Source organism: Sphaerodactylus townsendi, linkage group LG06, assembly GCF_021028975.2.
Source record: "Sphaerodactylus townsendi isolate TG3544 linkage group LG06, MPM_Stown_v2.3, whole genome shotgun sequence".
Lineage (NCBI taxonomy): Eukaryota > Metazoa > Chordata > Lepidosauria > Squamata > Sphaerodactylidae > Sphaerodactylus > Sphaerodactylus townsendi.
The window spans coordinates 36,045,968-36,069,373 of record NC_059430.1 but is presented as its reverse complement, the minus strand read 5'-3'; the positions used below and the strand labels follow the sequence as shown (position 1 = coordinate 36,069,373).

At 41.3% G+C, this 23,406-nt stretch overlaps 1 protein-coding gene across 5 annotated transcripts; it reads right to left on the bottom strand.

Annotated features, from left to right (window-relative positions):
* Nucleotides 1-1,072: 1,072 nt before the first annotated feature.
* On the bottom strand, nt 1,073-22,733 carry HMGXB4 (HMG-box containing 4). 5 transcript variants are annotated; one of them, XM_048500673.1, is made up of 11 exons: nt 22,594-22,733; nt 16,176-16,281; nt 15,380-15,525; nt 14,110-14,185; nt 11,319-12,343; nt 10,676-10,757; nt 9,371-9,435; nt 7,630-7,735; nt 6,458-6,627; nt 5,455-5,577; nt 1,073-2,995 (listed from the first exon to the last, which is right to left on the bottom strand). In XM_048500673.1, the coding sequence occupies exons 2-11, from the start codon at nt 16,204-16,206 to the stop codon at nt 2,951-2,953; spliced, it is 1,869 nt and encodes a 622-aa protein (XP_048356630.1). In that variant the 5' UTR covers nt 16,207-16,281; nt 22,594-22,733; the 3' UTR covers nt 1,073-2,950. The 5 variants fall into 5 exon arrangements, with proteins under 5 accessions (XP_048356630.1, XP_048356633.1, XP_048356632.1 ...); XM_048500676.1 differs by having other exon boundaries at nt 15,410-15,525; XM_048500675.1 differs by having other exon boundaries at nt 16,176-16,267; nt 22,594-22,624.
* Between the last annotated feature and the right edge of the window lie 673 nt (nt 22,734-23,406).

Below are 23,406 nucleotides of genomic sequence, written 5' to 3'. Positions count from 1 at the left end.
GCCTCAGAGCGGTTTATGTGATCCCAGAGACAACCATTCTGCTGGTGAGGGGCTGTCATTTCACTTCTAGAGCTCTTGATACCAGTGTCAGGGTCTATTCCACCCTGGGCACGATCATTTGAGTCACAGCACAGTTTATCTGCTTCCTGGGACTATCATTCCAGGCCCAGGGTCCATCATTCCAGTTCCAGGGACCATCCCTCCACTCTGATGAAAGGAGTTTTGACTCTTGAAAGTTTATACTGCAAAAATCTTGTTGGCCTTTAAGAGGCTACTAAACTGAAATCTAGCCCACTGTGCTCTCAGGGCTGTCATTCCAGTCCCAAAGCAATCTATTTGATCCCAGGGATTGTCATTATAGACATACAGCAGGTTTCTGATAATATGTTTCACATTTTCTTGCAACTTTTGGATGCTGTAACGTGTTTCAATGGAACCCATTCAAATAAATTCTTGCCCCCCATTATATCCAATGGGCCTTCAAGCGTCTTCCACTTTTCCCAGTGGGCATTCTTTTTCTGTTTTAGTTCATCCCAAAATCAAGCTTCCAGATTCAAATTAGGTTGCTAAACACAAAACCCCCAACTTGACAGTCCCCTCATAGGTATATCAATATATGATTCTCAGTTTAAAGGTGATTTAAGCCTATCCACAGATTATTAATGATTGCTGCCTTGTGGACACTGATTGGGTGAAAAGGCGGCAAGAATGTGATTGAACCACTGTGATTAAACAGTTCTGGCCCCAGTTCACCAGGAATTGCTACTTGCTAACCTCCAAGTCAATACAGTGCAGCAGAAATTCCACAAATAGCCAGTTACGATCAATGGATTTTCACAGCAGTTGTTCCTGGTTTACAATGGACAAATCTGTGGTGAAAAGAATAAAAATAGAGGATGGCTATGCACTATCGCATGTTGAGCTCTTGATAAGGCATGCAAGAATGTAACAGAAAACTCTGTAGCTGAGGAGACAAATACACAACAACTCTATGACTGAGGTAGTTTACAAGACCAATGATATGCTAAGGCAAAAAGCACAACTCAAATCTGAAATGAATAGAGACACAAGCTTCAAGTTCTTGAAAAGTTTATATACATTAGTAAAATGTCTATACAATACAATTTTCACTAAGTGGCAAGAAACAACAAATGTAAAAAAAATTTGCTAGAGTCTCAGTCTAAAGATCTCCAGTAACAAATATCACAGGATAGAGATTATACAAATATGTACAAATTTTAAATAAGAGTATATGAATAGGTATTTTTGTTTTAAAAACTTCAAGTCTGCCATAGTGCAAATGACACAACTAAAGCAGATTGTACTGTTTAATCTGAGATCTATATCTTTATGCACGGAGAACCAACACTGCTCTCCATAATTAAAAATCTGAAACCTTAAGACCAGGTATCATGTGTCTGTAGAAAGAAAGCAGTTGAGACAGTTCAAGGAGTTCAAGGAGCTGCACCATGATTTCTTTCCCCTCTTAAATACTGCCGGAGATGCTGTTCAGATAAATATTGAGCTCTGAATAAACTACGTGAAAACCAAGACATCGGCCATCAGCACAAAAAATGTAATTTTTTAGAATAGCACCGATTATCCTCATTGGGCTCACTGAGGGGAAAAACAAGAAAGGGAGACCTTATCCAAATGCTACCACACAGCATGGAAACAGTTTTATTTAAATGTTTATTTGAATCTAGTCAGTCAACCTGACAGTCTACTAATAGGGCCTGGAAGCAAAAGCATTCACTTTTTTGCCATTACCAGAACTCCACATCACAAGCAATAAAGGGGACCAGGGCAGAACATAAGGTTTTTATGACTTAATTTTATGACTTCATTTCCACTAATCATATATATCCCATTGCTACTTTTTCTTCTCAGGCCTGATCCTGTGGAGCATTTAGATGATAACAGCAAGCACATGTTTTCCATATGCTATTGGTGGAATGAAAGGGTTTTCTTTTGTTTTTAAATTACAGTTATATACAGAAATATACAATATAAATTAATCTACCACATACAATATATGAAAATGCAAATACACATGATAAGAATGCAACACTTAGGATTGTGAGTGCAAATGAAGTGCTACCCCAAAGAGGATCAGGCACTCTGAACACTGAACCCCCTGGATCTATTCACTCAGTACCTATCAGCAATAAGCTCTTTCATTTCATCTTGATCACTGCCTCTAAAATACGAATGGCAGCACCATGAGAAGAGAGCAGCATCCATTTATTGCTGGTGATAAGTGTTTCTAAATACTGAAGTCAGCAGAGTAGACACAATCGGAGAACAAGCAATGTATGTTTCCACCAAGGTCTGCTACTTACATACATCATGGACCCCTACCTTCTCCAACGAATTTGAGTACATCTATTTTAGAATTCTCTCCCTAAATACCTGGGAAGTTTAATAGGGAAGCTGAGGTTTACTGGTGCCAGCCCATGCCCTCAGGAAAAAGAATAGTCTTCTTCCTCAGCAATAACAAGAAGCCAGTCAGCTCTTCAAACAACCCCTTGCTCCATCACATTGATTTCCCTCAGAGAAGTAGAACGTTTATTCCTAAAAAGAGTAGTGTTTCATCTGTAAAACTTGTTTAGCTCATCGTTTCCAAGTAAAATCCATTTCATTTATTTATAACTTCCAAATTACATCTATGTATCAAAAGACTTCCTAACTCTAGATTATATACAAGCATTCAGACAGGAGAAAACATGGATTTTCTCTAATTAAACTTCACTGCTGTTCATAAAATCAAGTGAAACGGCTAACAGTTCTGTTTTTGAATTACAGACACAAACTTTACATGTTTGACCACCCTCCCACCTTGAACAATGCCAGCGCAATGCGTGCGCGCGCACGCACACACACACACAACACACACACACACACACACTAGTTACACGGTAGTGGATCAAGTCCCGGGATCCTGTTTCTGTCAGAGTCCAGGCATTATATAGGCAATGTTGTCCAATGTGTTTGACTGGAAAGAGAAAAATGACACACTGATTTAACCCATTAGCTTATAAAACAAACAGACTTTGGGTAGAACAGATGATTGGAGGGAAATACAATCTGTAATAACATACACTGGGACAGATCTGTTGATCCACTGATGCAAGGGCTATGGCTTGCACCACCAGTTTTTGCTTATGGATTGCTGGATCCAACCCATTTACTGGTTTGTAGTATATTTTTAATCTAAAACACTGGGTTTTAATTTTAAAAAATGTACACTGCCTTGTATAGATCCCAGAAAGAACAGAATGACAAATAAGGCAAAGACATTAATGCTAACACAGCAAGGGATGAAGAAAATCTCTGAGTAGCACGGCCACCTGCTGATAACAAGTAGAAACTGCAGCTTAAGATCCTTTAATCTTTCAAAAAGTATTACAGGGACAAGCAGACTGGGACATATCAATGGTCTTTTTACACAACTGAAGCTGTAATTTGCTGTAATTAAGTACATATGTAAAAATCATAAAAGCACAAGAATAGCAGTTAAAACATAGGACAGGGAGGATGGATTGCCAAATGAAACAAACAAGTCTGCAAACACTGTAGGGGACAAGAGATAGAAAGGGACAGATGAATATGCCTGGGGAGGGGGTTCCATAATTTTGGTACCACAACTGAGAAGACCCTCTCTTGTGGTGGCACCTGCCTAAAGTAAGAAAGAAGAGTCAACCAAAGCACAGAATCATAGAGTTGGAAGAGACCCCAAGGGCCATCAAGTCCAACCCCCTGCAAGGCAGGAACACACAATCAAAGCACTCCTGACATATGATCATCCAGCCTCTGTTTAAAAACCTCCAAAGAAGGAGACTTCAGAGGATGACCACAATGGCCAGGTAGGTACAAGTCCCCTTTGAACAACAAAACCATGCTATGCTGTCCATATATAACAGCTGAAGGACAGTGCCATGCTATAGCTTTCTATCACCCTTTTTTTCTCACTCACCCCTCCCCTCAATATTGCTAAATTAATACTATATGGGATTCACCCGGCTTCTGTTTGCTCCTTCAAAAAACAACCTACAGCCCCATCCAGGGAAGAGGCCAAATCTGCCGGTGGGCTGCTGCTGAATGGGACAGAAAGGAGACTGTCTTTGGGATCAGGTTGTAGACATGGTGAGGTAGCTGCAGTTTCCTCAAATCTCAACACTGAAGGAAGCTGACTTTGAAGGAAGCCGACTTTGAAGGATGGTGAGACGGCGCATTACATGGCAGAGGCATTTCTCAGTGATCCCATATTAGTGATCCCATAGGGGCAAATGCATCCCTGAACATCAAAAGCATTAAGTCTGACAGGGATGAGACAAAAAAATTCTAAAATGGAAATAATAATAATAATAATAATAATAATAATAATAATAATAATAAAACAACAACAACAACAAAATACACGGCAGCCAGGTATCACTGTCGGTGTTGGTCTACATCACCATTGAGCCCCAGCCAGGGGCCTAGGATGTTGTGACGTATTGACGAAGGATGTTTGCGGAGCCCAGCAGTGCGGCTTTTTGAAGTTGACAGATGTTGATTTTGTTGATGTTAATTTGTTTCAAGTGCTGCCTTTAATACAGTTCCTCATGTTGTGGTGACCCCCAACCCTAACATTTGTCCATTTTACAGATGGAGAACACTGATGGTTAGGAAGGTTGAGAACCACTGCTCTAAAGCTTCTAGAAGCCTTCTAATCTGTTCTCCACAGTTGGCTGAAGGCATGACAATGGAGAGATACAGTCATCAATAATTTGATATGAAACTAGCAAGTAATGCAAGTGCGGTAGAAAAACTGAGGTTTCACCAGTGACTTAGGTGAGAAAGAGTTAAATTCTGCAGGAGCAAATTAGTAAACAGCGACAGCCCCAGCACATCCTGTGCAGTTCCCTGGGAGCACTCGCATTATTGTACAATCCCAAAGCAAAGCTGCACCCGTCTAAACCCACTGGCTTCAGTGGACTAAGAAAGGAGGAACTTTGCTTAGCGATTGCCCTGTTAGGTCTCAACAGTTTCAAGTGTCTTTGTCCATAAATTGAAGAAGAGTTTGGATTTATAACCCTCCTCCTTTATCTCCTGTAGGGAGACTCAAAAGGCTTACAAACTCCTTTAGACAATGTAAGAGAACTGTATGATACTGTCTTTAATTTTTACAAGTAATACTCCAGTAGAACAATTTTCCACATGAAGGTTTGCATTTGCTTGAATATAAAGTTAAACCTCACTTGATTTTCCCCCCAAATCTAATAATAAGTTCAAGTATTTGCTGTTATTGGGACTCATGCTGTTGAAAGATGGCTATAAATGAAGCAAATAAATACATTGTAAATTCTGTTGACTTCAAAACCTGCTAGTTCACAGCTGGCATCAATTTAGGACTTTCCAATTCATCCCCCCCCCTCCCACGGAATATCCATATCATTGCACACAACTCACCAAAACATGTTTGGGACAGCCATTGAGCTCAGGCAGCTGGGAAGTCAGGCATGTTAAAGGGCCCAGGGCGCAGATAATTGAATCCAGGAGCACTGACAGGCTTCCTGATACAGCTACCATACCCTAGGAAGCATGCAAAGTGAATGAAAGATTAGTGAAACACATATTCTCTAAGTGGCTTCCTCAAAGGATTGAAAACTCTTATTTTGTACAAACATTTCATGAGCAAGATATGTTGAGTGCCAGTCAAAGAAAACAAAAGCAGAGAGATAAGGGGGATGAAAAGCTGGCATATTTAAGTCCTTAAGAGTTATTGGGGGAGGGAAATGTCAATGTTTATTCCTTTGCACACCTCAACTTTTCCTTCTTGTCATCAACAGCATAACTGAAGGCCTACTGTGAAAGCAGAAAATGGTGCCCACCCACAGACAAAGGTAATGTTTCTGTATACTCAAGGGGTTCCTGAGCATGTACAAAAATGAAGTTTTAAAATAAGGGAACAGTTCCCCATAAATGGTGCAATGAGGAGTGTATGTGGCCCTTGGTATGCTGCAAACAGTTAACTGGGAGGGGCTGACAGTAACTTGGTTAGAGAGGTTGAGGTTTGGGGAGAATTTCACCTAACTTATTCCGTACAGCAGTTCCTTATAAGTCCTTGACTTGTTCTGCCTAATAGCAACCTTCACAGTTGAGCTTCTTTCCTAAAGGCAGTAAAAGAACCCTAGGTATGCTGAAAAGATGTCCTTAAAAAGACCCCCACAGCAACTGTCAGAGGGATTGTTTGTTTTTTGTTTAACAGGAAAATAGAGAGGAGAATGGAAATCAGCTGGGCAGAAACAATTAAGAGATTAACAGCTGATAAATTTATGCTATCATAGAAAGGGAGATGGGGATGTCCCCATCCCCCCCCCCCTTTTTCCTTATGGTTCCTGATGGGGACAAAGCTTGTGCTGTGATAAATAAAATAGTACAATTAGTCAATGAAAGCTCAAACAGCACCTACTTCAGTTTCCTGTAGCCTGTGACCAATAAGGCTTAGGGATTCGCCCAGCAACTGTAGATGTGCAGCAACGTCAATAGGATCTGTTTCAGGAACTTTGACGGGTGATGAAGGTAAGACTACAGTGCTAGATGGAGACTTCTTATGAGGTGATAGCATGCCTGATAGAGACGCTGCAAGTTCCATAAAAGAAGAAAGATAGGATGTAAATGAAATATGTGAGCAGATATAAATGAAATATATGAGCAGATTACACACTATATATCTGAAGAATTTTCTAATGTTCAGTAAAGGAGGTGACCAGTGCTCTCCCAACTAAAATGCCTGGGTTACTAGTCTTACTCTCAGGCAGCTTAACATGGAGGGGGAACTTTGGAGATCTTACCATGTGTGCAACCTATACCAAAGTGAACCCTGCAATCCATGTTTTCCAGGCTTTGAAACAAGACATGGATGTTACAGATTGAGTCAAAGGCTTTACAATCATTAAAAAGAAAGCTTATTAACATACTACAACAGGTCATGAAATGTCTTAGGAGAAAACAGCCCTCTCCAATTTCTGATTGTAGCTAGACAAAAGATAAGGATCAGTTGAATTGAGCTAGTTCTACGTGGTGCAAAAAGATGTGCCTGTTGCAGAAGCAGTGCTAAATGAATATTGTGTCTACTTGCTCCATCACAGTGCCCCTCACTTCTGTTTCCATCTTGTGCCATGTCAAGCCCCCTCCTAGCTGAGTCACAGATGAAGATTTAGAATGGCTCTACTGGGGACAGGTTAAAAGGCCTAACAGGATTTTAAAAGGAGAAACGGGGGAAATGCAGAGCTAAGTTCTGCCTCAAAAAGCACAGTTAAACTTCACTTTTCCTTCTACACCCTTCTTTGAACTATTTTAAAACTGCAATTTTCAAACCACAGCTTAACTCTGCCCCTTCTTAGATTGACTGAAGGTAGCGTGTCCACATGGACATTTCTACATGCAGTCACCCCGCATTTCCTCTTCTGAATGGTATCAAAGGAGGTTTTCCCTTTGAACCAAATGAGAAAAGCCCATGAACCCCAATAGCTGTGCTTCGAATGAACATGATACCATCTGGAAACTCCAAAACAAATTTGGGGGCATGCTCTGTTCCATGTGGATAAAAAAATCCTGTGTGGAAATAGGCTTAGATGCTACCTTTTAGTTTAGGGGCACCCTCTGATGAGGTTGCTTTCCTCTTCACTGTTGTAGCTTCTGCTTTATTCTGCTTGTGTTGCAAATACTGAGCCTTCTGCTTCCAAACCTGAAAAGAATAGAGAAAACAAAACATGTTTAACAATATCCTATCAGTTGCCCCAAAATTCACAGGTGAGGAAGATAAACTATGTATTGTCAAAGGCTTTCACGGCCGGAATCACTTGGGTGCTGTGTGGTTTCTGGGCTGTATGGCCGTGTTCTAGCAGCATTCTCTCCTGACGTTTTGCCTGCATCTGTGGCTGGCATCTTCAGAGGATCTGATGTTGGGAAAGCAAGTGGAGTATATATACCTGTTGGAGTGTCCAGGGTGGGTGAAGAAACATTGTCTGTGAGTAACAAAGAAGACAACCAGGTCAATAGTTGAGGGCATCTGAATAGAAGTATCCTGGCCTTTGTTTCCTTTGTCTATAGTCATCCTATGTTTGTGTGGACCTGGTTAGACACTGTCTTGACTCTAGTATTTTTCAACACTGGCAGCCAAGTTCTGTCCATTTTCATAGTTTCTTCCTTTCTGTTAAAATTGTCCATGTGCTTATGGATTTCAATGGCTTCTCTGTGTAGTCTGACATAGTGGCTTTCAGAGTGGTCCAGAATGTCTGTTTTTTCAAATAATATTCTATGACCAGGTTGGTTTATCATGTGTTCTGCTATTGCTGATTTTTCTGGCTGAAATAGTCTGCAGTGCTTTTCATGTTCTTTGATATGTGTCTGCGCGCTGCGTTTGGTGGTTCCTATGTAGATTTGTCCAAAGCTGCATGGTATGTGGTAGACTCCTGCCGTAGCTAGAGGATCCCTCTTATCCTTTGCTGAACGTAGCATCTGTTGAATTTTCTTAGTGGGTCTGTAGATTGTTTGTAGGTTATGCTTCTTCATCAGTTTTCCTATGTGGTCAGTGGTTCCCTTGATGTATGGTAAGAACACTTTCCCTCTAGCTGGCTCTTTATCTTTGTTCATGTGGCTTGTTCTTGGTCTTGCAGCTCTTCTGATGTCTGTATTAGAGTAACCATTAGCCTGTAGAGCCCTGTTTAGGTGATTCAATTCATCTTGAAGGAGGTGGGGTTCACAGATTCTGTTTGCGCGATCTACCAAAGTTTTTATAGTGCCAGTGTTGAAAAATACTAGAGTCAAGACAGTGTCTAACCAGCTCCACACAAACATAGGATGACTATAGACAAAGGAAACAAAGGCCAGGATACTTCTATTCAGATGCTCCCACCAGTGACCTTGCTATCTTCATTGTTACTCCCATGCTATAGACTTCATTGTTACTCATACTTCTATTCAGATGCCCTCAACTATTGACCTGGTTGCCTTCTTTGTTACTCACAGACAATGTTTCTTCACCCACCCTGGACACTCCAACAGGTATATATACTCCACTTGCTTTCCCAACATCAGATCCTCTGAAGATGCCAGCCACAGATGCAGGCGAAATGTCAGGAGAGAATGCTGCTAGAACACGGCCATACAGCCCGGAAACCACACAGCACCCAAATAAACTATGTAATTTTCATGAGCTGATGGCAAACATTACATAATCACACATACATAAACACAAGAGAGAAATACACAATCTCAGTGGGGAGGAGAATGAAGAGTTAATAAATGTGAATGCCATGGTGGCAACATACCAGGACATATCATGACAGATATAATTTTAATGGAAACATCTCATATTTACCAGCTTATCCTTCTCCGGCAGCTGTTTCCAAACTTCTGCCAGCTTTTTGCTTAGCTCTCCGAAATCTAGCAGAAAATTAGAGAAGGTAAAAGATTAAGAACAAAAAAAAATTTTTTTTACAACTTTCATGAGGATTTTGGCCTATGCGCATTTATATCCTGGTCTATTACTAAAAATAATCATTTAAACTACACAATAACTTAGAAATAAAATATTTGCACTGGTGAAAAACTTATATATGTAGAAGGAACTAGGGGGATGCATTCAGATATGCTGTACCAAAACAGCTTTTGTGGGCTCAGCTGAAAAATCCTGGCTATCTGAATTCAGTTAAAATCTGAAAAGTCGAAAAATTTCAGCTTTTCCGCTTTCCCACAGCATATGTAAGGAAACAGAGGAAATTTTTTAAAAATTAAAGTGTATTTGTGTTGCTGTCAACTGGGCTTTAAATTTTAACACACACACACCCCTCCGTTAAACTTATCTTGGCTGGTTCTCTGCAGAACTTCCGGGGATCGGGCGGTATATAAATTGAAAAAATAAATAAAATAAATAAATGTGAGTAATATTGTTGTGCTCCTCCTGGCAGGTTTCTGTTGAGCCATTTTGATACAGTTCGTAGTTGAGATTTAAATAGAGCTAGTTTTCATAAGGGTGTTAGGAATTAGTTAAAAACCCTCTCAAATTTTAATAGCCATGGCTATATATATATTTTTCCCTGTTCACATACTATTTAAAATTTCATATAAGGGAAAGCAGTTCCACTGGGAGGCAGGAATCTAGCAATGTTTGCAGAATGCAGGCTGAATATACTTTGTACACACACAATGCCCATTTTAAGTGAATGAGGTGCCCAACTATCTGGAGTGGTCTGTGCATCACAGAAATGTTAATTACAAGAAATGGGAATGTAAGGGACCCATGAGTTTGGTAACTGAAGCTACAATGATGTTCTACTGACTTGTGTAGCCGCAGGGAGGTCGTCCTGGCCACGCCCCCAGCCTCGGGAGAGGCTTGAAGAGCCGGCTGGTAAGCAGTGACTCGTGTATAAGCCGAGGGAGCATTTTTCAGCCTTAAAGGCCACAGTGGCCTCCTACTAGTGGATTTGCCCCTCCACTGGGGTAAGTGCCCCAGAGAGGACAAATCCGCCGGCGTAGGGTCCTGCTGCCTTCATACAGATTGGGTCATTAAATATTTAAACAGGCTTCCACCAAGTGTTTCACCCCCTGCACAAATGCATCCCAGGTGCTTAAAGACCGTAAAATGGAAGTAGAACATGTCCTTACAGAATTATTCTATTATTACCTATTCCTGGATGTTCAGCAACAATGTTCACTCGATATTCCTTACAGAACACTTGGTAGGCAGACATATTCTTCTTCTTTGGCTAAGTGCAAAGGAGGAAAGAAAAACAATTACACTGATGAATATATTTTAAAATACTGTCGCTCCTTTAAAAACACCTGGAGATTTTTTTTCCTAGTGTCTCCCTTCAAAGGTTGTTAGAGGTTTGCTTCTGCAGTCCTTTTCTAGATGGAGTGTGTTAGATAGTGGCTTGTATCAAAAGCTAATGTTGGCTCAGTCTAAGAAGCCTTTCAGAGAAAACATAGTACTTGTCCAGCATGGAGAAGTTGGAGACATTATTGATTCTCTGCAAGTTGAATTTAAGTATTGCATTCTCTGGAAATGTTTGACATTTTCTTGATTATATGCCTAATAAAGGTTCTGGACTGGACTGGTATTGCATTCACATTTTGAAAAGGGTTTTTTTTTTAAATAAAGCAGCAGCAAAACATTTATTTTTACCATTGAAATTTCTTGAAGTAAAAAAGTCAATTCCAATTATAGGCCTGGGACTTTAAAAGAATGGGCTAGCCTCCTAAAAAAACAATTAAGTTTACATACTCATTGTAAGTATGTACCAGTTTGCTCAGTGGTTGATTTTTACCTTTTCTTTTTCTGATTTCTCTGCCTTTTCTTTTTCTTCCTTTTTCTTTTTCTTCTCACTCTGGCTGTCTGTGTGAAAAACAGGAGGTGGAGGTGGGGGTAGAGGAGGTGGAGGTGGAGGCAGAGCGGGAACAGCAAACTGTGGGCTGGCTGGAGAAACTGGCAGGGGCGAGGCTACGGGCAGTGGCGTTGCCACTAGGGAAGAAGACAGCCCAGAGCTCTTCTTAGACTTGGAGTGCTTCTTTTCCCTGTGCTTCTCCTTCTCCTTGTCTTTCTTTTTTTTACTCTTCTTTGATTTCTTCTTCTTCTTTATCTCACGGTACGAATCATCAATCACCAGCTCACCAGCTTCCAGCTCACCTCCAGAGGATGAGCCCGATTCCAGTTGTGGCTCCAGGCCTAGAAGATCAAACTCATTACTGTGGCCTTCTGTGAAAAGGGGAGTGTCTGGGCCAAAGCTCTCCACAACTGGAGGGGGATGTGGGTCTGCCAGAGGTTTGTGCTTCTTTCGGGATGGTTTCAGAAAGCTCTGCATATCATGACTTGGGAGGAATGACCCATGCTCATCCCGAGATGATTTTTTAGATGATTTTTTTGTTGGTGGCGGTGGTGAGTGTGGAAAGGGCTCTTCCACTGGGTTCACCCCCTTCTCCTTTGGTGAAAGGATGAGTTTCATCTTTAAGCCATCAGGTTCACGCAAGGTCAGTGTTTCAGTGTTAACATAAGGGGGTTTCACCTTTTTGGACTTGTGTGAAGTACCATCATCCAAGGGCAGGTCACTACTGCTCCCACTAGGCTTTTTTTTGTGATGCTCTCTCTTGGCCTCTGAATGTCCAGAGGCAGGGAGTGAAGAATGGGATGATTTTTCAGATGTCCTTTTAGAAGACTTCGAGCCTGCGGCCAAAGGTGAGGTGATGGCCTTAAGCAGATCCATGGCAGTATCAGCAGAAGGTGGACTAGAGACTATTTTTTTCCTCTTCTTTGAAGTGGGCTCCAAAGGCAGGGATAAATCAAAAGGAGAAAGATCTGAAACATCCAAAGGAGAATGATTGATGGAAACACTTTAATATGCTTAACGAGGGCCTGTTCTTGAAGACAACCTGAAAACAGTTCATTACAAAGCAACCAAACTTCAGAGCAAAACAAATGATTTCCACTGCATTATGCCTGTTTTAGAATGGTTACATTGGCTGCCGATTTGTTTCCAGGTTCAATTTAATGTGCTGCCTTTGACTTTCAAAGTCCTTCATGGGATCACATATCTATAGAAGCATATCTTTCAATATTAGCCTATACAAGAGCATGGCTCCTCCTGCCAGCTTCAATCTGTGTCCCTCCCTCCTCCCGAGAGGTCCAGTCTGTGAAGAACTGCTCCAGGAAATGGGATGTCAATAGGAGAGGGCATTCAGTAAATGCACTCTCCCTTGCCTGCTGCCAGTAATTGAACACTAGACCTGGTGAGGCCGAGCCCAGCAGTCAAACAAACTCAGCCTGGCTAGGTCAGCATTATCAGTGTTCCCTGGCCCTGAACTCCAAGCCCACAGTTTAAAGCTGGATCCTGCCAGGCCAAACCCAGCACTGCACTGTGCACTCAGCTGGTCAGGTGCAGCTTTATTCTGTTGCCTCCACCTCCAAAGTTCATGTGACTTTGGAGTCAGAGCTTCAGAGGTAGAGCCAGCAGTACAGAACTTGACCTGGCCAGGCTGAGCTTGCAGTTTGCCACTGGGGTCAGCCTGGCCAGGTCCAGCATTCAATTCTGCCTCTGAACTCCAAATGGATCTCAGGTGGAGGCAGGTGAATGGTTCGGGTTTAGTAACTTGAAAATATTTTGAAAACCTGATAAGTTGATATGAAATATTGGCTTTTTGGGGTTTTTTTTGAAAAATTCCAGGTTTATTAAACTCAAACCCGGAAAATACCGATAATTATTTTTGGCCACCTCTAGATTCCAGTGAAGGAGATGTCGATCCCCACTGTATTCACATTCCAGGGGGTATGTAAGACTATATGATTCTGAAGGGCTTTTGGCCAATTGCAGTATTTGATTTTACTGCTGCCTATATGGATTTATTTGTGGGATGCTATTTATTGAGAATAATATTGTACTGTGGCTTAAGGTTTTAACTGTAAGATACACATGCAAGTTCACTTTTATAATCCATCTAGAACCCTCTGTGCAGGGAAATACAAAATATGGCTTTTTAAAATAATGACTTATAAGTTCTGTAATAATTCATTTAATGTCAGAAAAAGAGCTCCACATTTGTAAGTTGATTTATATTCCACTGGGCAATTGAATGGTCAGAAGACAACTGAATAAGCATCCAAACTGATCAACAGCTAAACTGTATCCTCTTTTGCACTGGAAATAAAACTCAACAAAACAAATTAATTTTTTTCTAAGAATGGATCTGTTCTTTTCCTCTCTTACCCCAAGATTCTTTTTTCAAAACACTGCTCTTTTACTTTAGTTCTTCTAAGGTACTATGCACATTGCGCCGTAAAAGAACAGTCAAAATTTGTAGAACACTCTCTCTTTATTTAGGGAACTAACATGTCTCAGTCAAACATACTTTGCAATTAGAAGGTCTTACATTTTGTCCCTGGCATCTCCATCTAAAGGATCTCAAGAGCTGGAAAGACCTTTGTTTGCCTGAAAACCTGGACAGCTGCTACCACTCTGAGTAGAAGATTAGTGATCTAGTTGAACCAATAGTCTGATAGTACAAGACAACTTCCAGTGTGCTATATACTCCTTCCTTGTGCCCTTTGCAACAATTTTCCACCCTTACCTCTGTAATAGTGCTCATTGGAGGAGTGCTTCCTCTTCTTGTGAGACTCTGTCCCCAGTAAAAAGAGGTCACTCTCCTGCCACACCCAATAGATTAAAAAGAAAAAAGCAATGAAGGAAGGCTTACTTCTGACAGAGAATATTCTGAACTACACAATAAACACACTCTCCAGAACATAGCACTTCTGTCATCCAAAACTGGAAATGGCCTGTTGATAAACTATGGAGAATATACTATTGAAGGACAGAAGAGGCTCACCCCGCCCGGCCCGGCAGCAGGAAATAACATTTCCTAACAGAAGAAAACAACAACAATCCCATCAGGAATGATAGCAGAAATTTCAGCTCAAAGGGGAATGTTTTGCAGAAAAGCTTAAAGTGAAACATCCCAAAGGAGCGAATGAGGTAGGTGACACTTCTGAGATGATTTTCAGGTTATCTGCAGCATTAGAGAGACAATGTTATCAGTTTGGATTCTGCTGACACCCCAAGGATTTTGTATATAGTCATAAAAATATACTTCCAAAATGACCATTCAATATCTTATTTGTGGGAGTTTTTGTCACCTTTGCAATTCGAGCTCAGCACACAAGACTTCTGAGAGCTGAACAGGAGATAGAAGATCATATCCATCTCCTCCTTCTGAATCAACAGAAGGGGAAGATGGTTTTGCTAAATTCAAAAGGTCACTACCTTCTCACAATGCTGAAATAGCAAGATTTGTGCAACCATGTTCTATGGAGTCCTATTCTCTTCTTGGTCTCACAACAATATCCTAGGTAAAGTACAGTGGCTGCCAAGTAGTTTAAATGACTTTAAAAGAAGATTAAAAGGACACATCTATAAGCCATGACAGCTAAATGAAACCTCTAACTGGTAATAAATTCCTAAGCTGCCAAAACAGGTATTAAAAATTGTAGGAGGCGGGGATTTCCATAGTGTCTTGTTTACAGGCCACCAGAGGCATTAGGCTGTCATACTTGGAGAGAGAATGCTGGACAGGAACACTCTTGAACCGATTCAGCCACACTGTTCCAGTTCATTCTATTTGCTCTTTTTTACCCTATGGCATGAGGGGATCCCTCCACTTATAATGATCACAACTAAACCTAACCTGTATTTGCTTTTTCTATTAATAATACTATTTTTAATGCACGCATATAAGAAGAAGCACTACGTAAGGCACACATTTTCTGAATGTTGCACAATGCATTCCAGATGACACTGTTGCCTTTTTTTAAAGAAGGCAACTTTCTCCTGTTCCGTGTCACCTTCAGCTTCTTCCTTGAATTCTTCCTGACCTGAGCAGCTAGCTCCTCCTCTTCTCGAAGCAGGTCCTTGTAGGAGCGTTTCTTCTCTCGCTGTGTTCTCCCAGCTACCAACCCCACACCATCAGTCTGGTCGCTCTCTAAACAATCTAAAGGGAGAAACAGAATGGTTAGAAAGTAAACTAATTAATGTACAGCACAATAATTTTGACTGACGGTAAAACACAAGGCACGGAATGAAGCGAGCACACAAACAAAAGGACTGAAATTACAGCTCTGTCCTCCATTGGGGAACTGTAGTATGATTAATACTGCCACCTGGAAGGCTGCTTTCCTCGCCTGTTCTTACAGACAGTGCACACCTTTGCAGAGATTTGCTAGTCTAGTCTAAGGCCATTGATTTCAGCGGTCTTAGACTGGAGTAACTGCCTAAAATTGCACTGCTATCTTCTTCCCAGAGATAGCAAAACACTGAAGACTGCTCAAGACTATAGGTATCAATGAGGTGCTACGTAGAAGATCTGAATTCAATTCCAAATGCCTACTCCATGGAGCTGACTAGAAAGCACCACTTGAGGGTTAGCCCCAAAACAGAGTTATTCAGCACTTTGAATTACTATGTGTGAGACTCAAGTTCCAATCCTGGTTTGCTCAGATCTCTGATGGGGGGTGGGGGAATCTGGAATGCTGCAGAAACCCAATCCATGCAGGACACTGGCTTTCTTTCTTACTCTCTCACTCCCAAGGTTAGTGATGGTATGCTCATTGTAACACCTCTCCGATTATGAAACAATCCTACCTTCTTTTTTCTTGGAGTCATCATAAGCCATGGCGGTCCTGCAGGGGCGTGGGAATGTGTTGCCACGTCTGGGCTCCTTTCCCCGTTCCCGTCTACAGGACAAGGTCTAAGAAACAGAGAATGAGAATAACCCTCCCATAAAGTGGAATCATGATGGAGGAAGGGACTGAATGAAGATGAAATGGGAAGGAGGAGGAAGAGGAAGTGTGTCCTGTGCGCAGTTTTGTGATTAGCTTTGGAGAGAAACTTTAAATTCCAGGGATAGTTTGTTTTAACGGATTTCATGTGGAAGATCAGGGGATGAAAGATTTTTTCTTAGATGGTAATCAAGCGCCATTACAGCAATTTCAAATTGGTGTTATATACTTTAATAGGGCACAGGGAATGTGACTTTCAAGTCATTGTGAGATTCACTTTGGGTTATGTATTATTGCAGGAACTTCTTAAAAGTGAGCTGGCATTAAGCATTCATTAAGAAAAGGAGGATTGCGGTGTGGTAGGGCTGAAACAGACCGGTAGCATTTCATTCTAGGATAAAATTGGATGACCAATCAGAAAAAATTCAGCTTAGCATCTGTTTTATGCAATCTATCCATTAATTTTTTTAAATCTTGCCCTGCCTTCAAGGAATTCAGGCCATCCTGCTAAGGATTCCCTCCTTTCATCTGATGTACAATGCTGACAAGCTCTAGGGAGGTTAATGGGAGGGTAGCAACAACAGAATAAATCCTATACCCACACACACCCTTGGGACTGAGTGCTATCCTGGGGTAGAGAAATGGTGAGGAGGAAAGGAAAGGATAGTGGGAGGAAGAGAGAAGACTGAAAGAAGCAGTCCTTTTCCCAGGGCCTCTGCAGCATTTCCAGCCTCTGTCACCTCAGATGTTCAAGATTTCCTCCACCTGCCTCATTCTTGCCCCAAAATAACATAAAATAAAGTAAAATTAATGCTAGCACCGGTAAAGGAGCAGCTTCAGCTATGGAAGAATTCACTCTCCCTCATAAAATGACACACATCAACTGCATGACAGACATGCATTCTCTCACTAAGCACAAGTACCATTTTTTAAATTTTTATTTTGAGTCTCACAATATTTTAACAGATTCAGCTCCTGGGCAGAAGTGATTTTTATCTCATTTGCCTCTTTATGGACAGCAAATTAGCCTTCTACTTTTCAAGGCATTTATAAGCAGCAACCATAACATGCTAAATTAGAGTTGTGCTTCTGGGTCATGAAGAATCTTTTGTGCCCACTAACAGCAATGCATTTTACAAAAAATGTGTGTATACTTAAAATATCAACACATTTCAGTTGTCACTTACCACAGTAATAAAATTATAATTGAGAGATATTTTTAATACAATTTACAGAGAACAGGGAATAATCTTCCATCTTAGCTAAAGAATTCTCACAATTGTATATCCAGCAGCTACTGTTAACCATGAGAGATTTACCAAGAAAACAAAGGTAGCTTAGAAACTCTGCTTGCACACAGCAAAAAAAGTCAACACCTCTGGTCCCAGATACATTTATAGGCAGAAGACAATGCATAGACAACCAGGCACATGCAGCAATGCAGCAGAACTAGTCCTGATGCAGAGCAGAGGGTAAGTGAATTGCAAAGAGTTCCAAAATGGCAATGGAGGACACAAAGACCCCTTTGTCATCAACCCTCTTGTTTTGTTCCACAGCAAGTAGGGGTAGGGGATGTGCAATGGGGCAAAAGAGGCTACAGCAGCATTCTGTGTATGAGAGGGTGTAACCATAGCTCTGAAAAAGAAACACGGAAATTCTCTGGATTTCAACTTGGCAACCCTGGGTTAGGAAAGGAAACAACTCTGCATAGTCATGGCTCTTTTTATCCCATAGCTAGGATCACCACCCTTTCTTCCCACTGACCCTGCTCTTGTGCCTTTGACAGCAGCCTTGATGTAACAGATGGAGCTTTGCCTAGTTTGGGTACAAGAGATACTTCTTCACGTTCGTCTACTGCTAACAAATCGGACTCTTCCCATAGCTGGCAGGGGTAATTGTGTTTAATGTACTGTATTTACAGCCTGCCTTTCCCACTGAAACGCAAAGTAAATTCATAATAGTCCACACAAAAAGTCCATCTAATAATCACAGTGTAGGTCATTACAGCAGGTACAAGGAGACACTGAATGAGCAATCTAGTAGGGAACAGGATTACCAAAACATGAATGAGTGCAGTACATTAGTAGTACAATACAGAATTTGTGTGATTGAGTTCAGTAATTTAAACAGCAATTGCTTGAGATAATAATACAAGAAAAGGAAACCGCAAAACAAGGATCCAATTTTCACCACAATTATTTATTCATTCATTCATTCTTTGAATCACGTGCCCTCCCTTCCCCATGACAGGCTCAAGGTGACTTACAAAAACCATAATGCTTTGCTCAAATGTACATGTTCTTAGTTTTAAACATATATTCTTAGTTACAAGGTTTTTTTTGTGGAAAATGGTTGACTTAGAAACCAGCATCTTATTCTCAGAGTCATGTATTCCCGGATACATTTTTTTCAGCTAAAGGTGGTTTAAAGGTTCTTTTAAGTGAAATTCCACCAGAAGTTTGCATTTTGGTATCCTAACCCTACCTTACCATGCACACACTTACCCCATTAGCAATTAATTTACACTTAAAGCAGAACAATAATATTGCAAACCAAGAACATGATCTAGTCAAAGATAAGGATTTGAAATCCCACTGATTCCAATATGAAAATGTGCACTGCTTTGAAAATCAGTGGGAAATTATAAAGCATTTGACTTTTGCTGGAGTGTCTCAGAGTACCAAAGTCTGCAAACAATTTGCGCACAATCATTAAACAAAACAGATCTAATCAAATTCAAGGCATCACACCCCATTCTTGGAAAAAAAGATCTAGTTTTACTGCCAATTCTCTGCAAGTTCATATACAAATAAGGTTTAAACTTCAGTAAAGTCATATACTTCGAAATCATATAATTTTTAGTAGAAAATATATTCCAAGAATGATATTGCTCTTATCCAGTAAGGTAAATTCATGTCGTAAATTCATGTGCAAAAACAGTTCTTTGGTTATGACATCAATTTCCAGTGTCTTCCCAGTTATCTTGGCTATTTGCCTGGGAGCCATGCTGAAATGGTTAAAGCAGAATAATCTAAAACTAAATCCATCAAAGGCAGTGGGTCTAGGAGGTCCAGGGCAGGGGTTTTCACTCCCAACATTGATGGGGTTCAACTTACATCAGTTTCATCCATCAGGAGTTTGGATGTGGTCGTGGATGTCTCCCTTTCTTTGAAGGTCCAGGATGGTGTTTTTTCTTCTTCGCCAAGCCAGGCAGCTGATGCCTTACCTGTCCCGCCCTGATCTACCCATGGTTATCCATGCAACAGTCACCTCCAGATTACATTATTGTAACTCAATTTAACACAGGGCTACTATTGAGGTTGCTCTAAATACTACAACTGATCCAGAATATGGCAGCCTGGGTCCTTCCGGGGACCCTCTGGAAAGAATAACTGGTGTTGTGCCAGCAGCACTGGCTCCATACCTAGCACCAGATCAAGTTCAAGGTCTTGGTATTGATCTTTAAAGATCCAAACGGTCTGAGACTATCATATTTGCAGGATCGCTTCTCCCAATATACCTCCCAAACCTGCTGCACTCAGCTGGAACCAATTTACTGGTGGCCCCTGGCCTAAGGCATATCAGGCTGTCCTTGACCACAGCCAGGCTTTTTCAGCCCTGGTCCAAGCTTGAAGGACTTTCAGATGAATGAGATCTGGGCCCTGTGGAACCTGGTTTAGTTCCACAGGGTCTGTATGAAAGAGATGCTCCACCAGGCCTATGGTCAACAGCAGCAACAGTTGACCTCTTATGATGGACCTTTCTAGAGCTTGTTGTTTTTGCTGTGTCCCCTGTTGCTGCTGCTGTTGTTTTTGCTCATCCATAGTAGGACTCCCCACCCGCATCCTGCAATGGAGTGGAAATAATACAAGGAGAATTTTATTATAAGATGCCATTTTAATGGAAACTTTAGATTGTCCTAGTTAATTCAAGTTTTAATTAATTAATTAATTAATTAATTATATTTACACTCCAACTATTACTAGCATTTCTAGGTGGCTTACAAAGATTAAAAAAAACAATAAAACCAAAATAAAACTTCATGCATAAAATACAATTAAAATAGCAATAAAATCACATCAATTTGTTAAACATATGATATTAATAGGTTTTTACGATTAGATTTTTCGTGTTATAATTGTATGGTTGTTAGCCACCCTGAGTCTGACTTTCATTAGGAAGGGTGAAATAGAAATAGATCTCCATAAATTGGATGAGCAGGCAACAATCTTCAGATGAAGTTTAATTTAGGTAAGTACAAGGTACTGGAGCAAAAAAAATAAGGTACTGAAACAAAAAAATCCCAACATCAAGTATATGCGGAGACTGAGAGGGAAAGAGTTCTTGGGGTCATAGTGCATGGCTCAATAAAGATGCCAAACCAATGTAGTGCAGCAATGAAAAAGGTAAAATCTATACTGGGGGTTATTAGAAAAGGGATTGAAAGTAAAACAGATAATGTTATAATGCCCCTGTATATGCTGCAGCCTCATTTGGAATACTGTGTACAGTTCTTGCCACTATATTTCAAAAAGGGCATTGCAGAGTTGGAAATAGTACAGAAGAGGGCATCCAAGAGGTTAAGGTGTTGGAGCACCATGCTTATGAGGAAAGACTGAAGTATCTGCAATGTTTTAATTTAGAAAAAAGTTAGGAAGGGATATAATAAAGGCCTATAAAATTACTCACACTGCAAACAGAGTGGACATAGATCTTCTCTCTCTCCCAAAATATTAGAACACAAGGTCATCCAGTGAAGGTGATGGGCAGTGGATTTAGGACGAACAAAAGGAAATACTTCTTTACACAAGTGATTTAAATGTGGAATTTGCTGCCAAAGTATGCAGTGATAGCCACAGGCATTGACAGCTTTGACGGGGATCAGAAAGATTCATGAAGGATACATCTACAATTGCTACTAGCCAAGGTGACTAAAAGGAACTCCTCATTCAGAGGGAATAAGTTTATGAACACCAGTGACAGGATGCACTGTAGGGGAAGGACTTGGCCTCTATGTCTACTTGTTGCCCGCTCCCCGCCCCGACTGTACAGTAAGTCTGTTAAGCCATCAGAAAAACCCACAGAAAGAATCAAATGCTACAGCACTGATTAGCAACATTGATGGTGTGTGGGAGAATGAGATATCAAAAGCAGTAAAGAAACAACGTAATTCATATAAAATCCACTAGTATTTACTCTAGTGTTCACAACCCCTACAGTGCCATAGGAATTCTAAACCCTGAGATTTTCTCTTCCTAGAAGGTATACACGATTAGAAACAGAAAATGCCACTGTTGTTATTCCTTCAGTAACAGTGGCATTTGTGTTTGAGTATCTAAAACTGGCTTGCAGTCCTAAGCAGAATTACACCCTCCTGAGCTTATGTGTATAAATCTAAGGGTGTAATTCTCTTTATTTTGAAGAAATTACAGAGAATGACCAACATTCCACTTATGACAAGGTGCTGCTGCTTCATGAATGAAGGTGCCACATATGAGAATGTACTTGAAATTTTTTTCTGGAGCCCATAAAAGTTCTTTCATTGTCACTGTGTAGCAGCCAAGTTCTCTTTATAACAGGTATCCCTTGGCACATTCATTAGATCACACATTAATAAAACTAAAGAGACACCACATGAAGATACTACACACCAAGTCACTGGACTATTGAGTAGAGGTCTTTCACAGCACCTACTACCAACCCCTTTTCATGGGAGACTCTGGGGACTGAACCTAAGATTTTCTGCATGCAAAGTTGCATGTACCACTGAACTCTGGACCCTCCCCCAAATACTGGCCCCATATAAGTCACTAGAAAAAAGACATCAGCATTGCTTTGGCAATGCTGATGTAACAAAAATAAAACCCACAAAACAGCAACCTCGAAGTAACCCCAGTGGGTTGCAAGGAGGCAATTATTGGATGATCATGTTGATGGTTTGCTGTAGGGATCAGAGCCCTAAACGTGACAGTCTCAGTAGCCAGAAAATGACAGCAGGTGGAGGCTTTGGCTTCAGCAGAAAACAGCACCCAGCTGTCTTCTTGCCTGTAGCTGATGCACAGCTGGGTCCATATTTGCCTATTGCACCTGGACCTGGCACAAAAGCGCCCTCTGCAGGTAGACCCGGCTCGCCCTGCCCAAACAATTCCACCAGAGCGCATGCGCACCATCCCCGTAACGTCTGGGGACACCTCGTGGGACCCCTCCTTCCCGCCGCCTGCGTTTAAACTGGTACGGCCGCTGACCGCTCTGTTCCCTCCGTCCCCTGCTCGCTTTCTCACCCAGGCGGACTCCACTTGCTGCTCCGCCCCGAGGGACAGAGATGTGTAGAGGTGCAAGAGAGACTTCCCCTCCCCCCTTCAAGCGGCGCCTACGCTCCGCAGCGGAAGGGGGGGTTGGTAGGTTCACACAACCTCGCCGCTAACAACGGCCGCCATCTTAGTGTGGGAAAGAGACGCCAGCCAGTTCTCAGCGGCTGAGGTAAATTAATCGATCGCCGAGCGCCTCTTCCTGATTCGGAGAGATGGCCACGCAGCTGGTAGACGAGCGCCGAGCGCCTCGATTGCTAGGTGATGGCTTCTGTAAACGAAGCGTGGTTTCTGTATGTTAGTTTCTGGATAAAGTTTGGAACCAACCTCCCTCGCTCCCTCCCTCCGATCTTTTTTTTTTCAAGGATTCTGTAAAAGTTTTCAACTTTAACAGACCCCCGCCATTCCATGTTCCTGGAGCGTGGTTATTCATCAGCTGATTGGGTTTTTGTGTCGGGTAATTTACAAGTTCAGGTTTTCCTGCATATTTGGGGGTCCTTAAGTATGAACATCTGTGCTTTGTCTGTGGGTGAGTCTACTGTTTTCTAAAATTGGTGCAACCCAGTGCCATCCCGATATTTATTTATATAGATATACATGTGTACACATAACACGCCCATATCAGGTTTTTCTTTGTGCCACAGGGCTCCTAATAAACCAGATACTCTATCACATTTATTAAAAGATTTCTACTCTGAAAAAAAGCCTTTTGAAGGATCCTGGCATAAGTGGACTAAAAATCGTAGATTCTGTCATTTTTATACAAATTGCAGCATATGTAGAAAC

Coding starts and splice junctions, on each gene's coding strand:
- HMGXB4 (XM_048500673.1), bottom strand. CDS start 16,206: ATGGCTTATGATGACTCCAAGAAAAAAGAAG. Junction 9,436..10,675: donor TGCTGAACATCCAGGAATAG/GTAATAATAGAA, acceptor ATTTTCTGCTAG/ATTTCGGAGAGCTAAGCAAA. Junction 2,996..5,454: donor GCTGTCCCAAACATGTTTTG/GTGAGTTGTGTG, acceptor TTCTCTTTCCAG/TCAAACACATTGGACAACAT.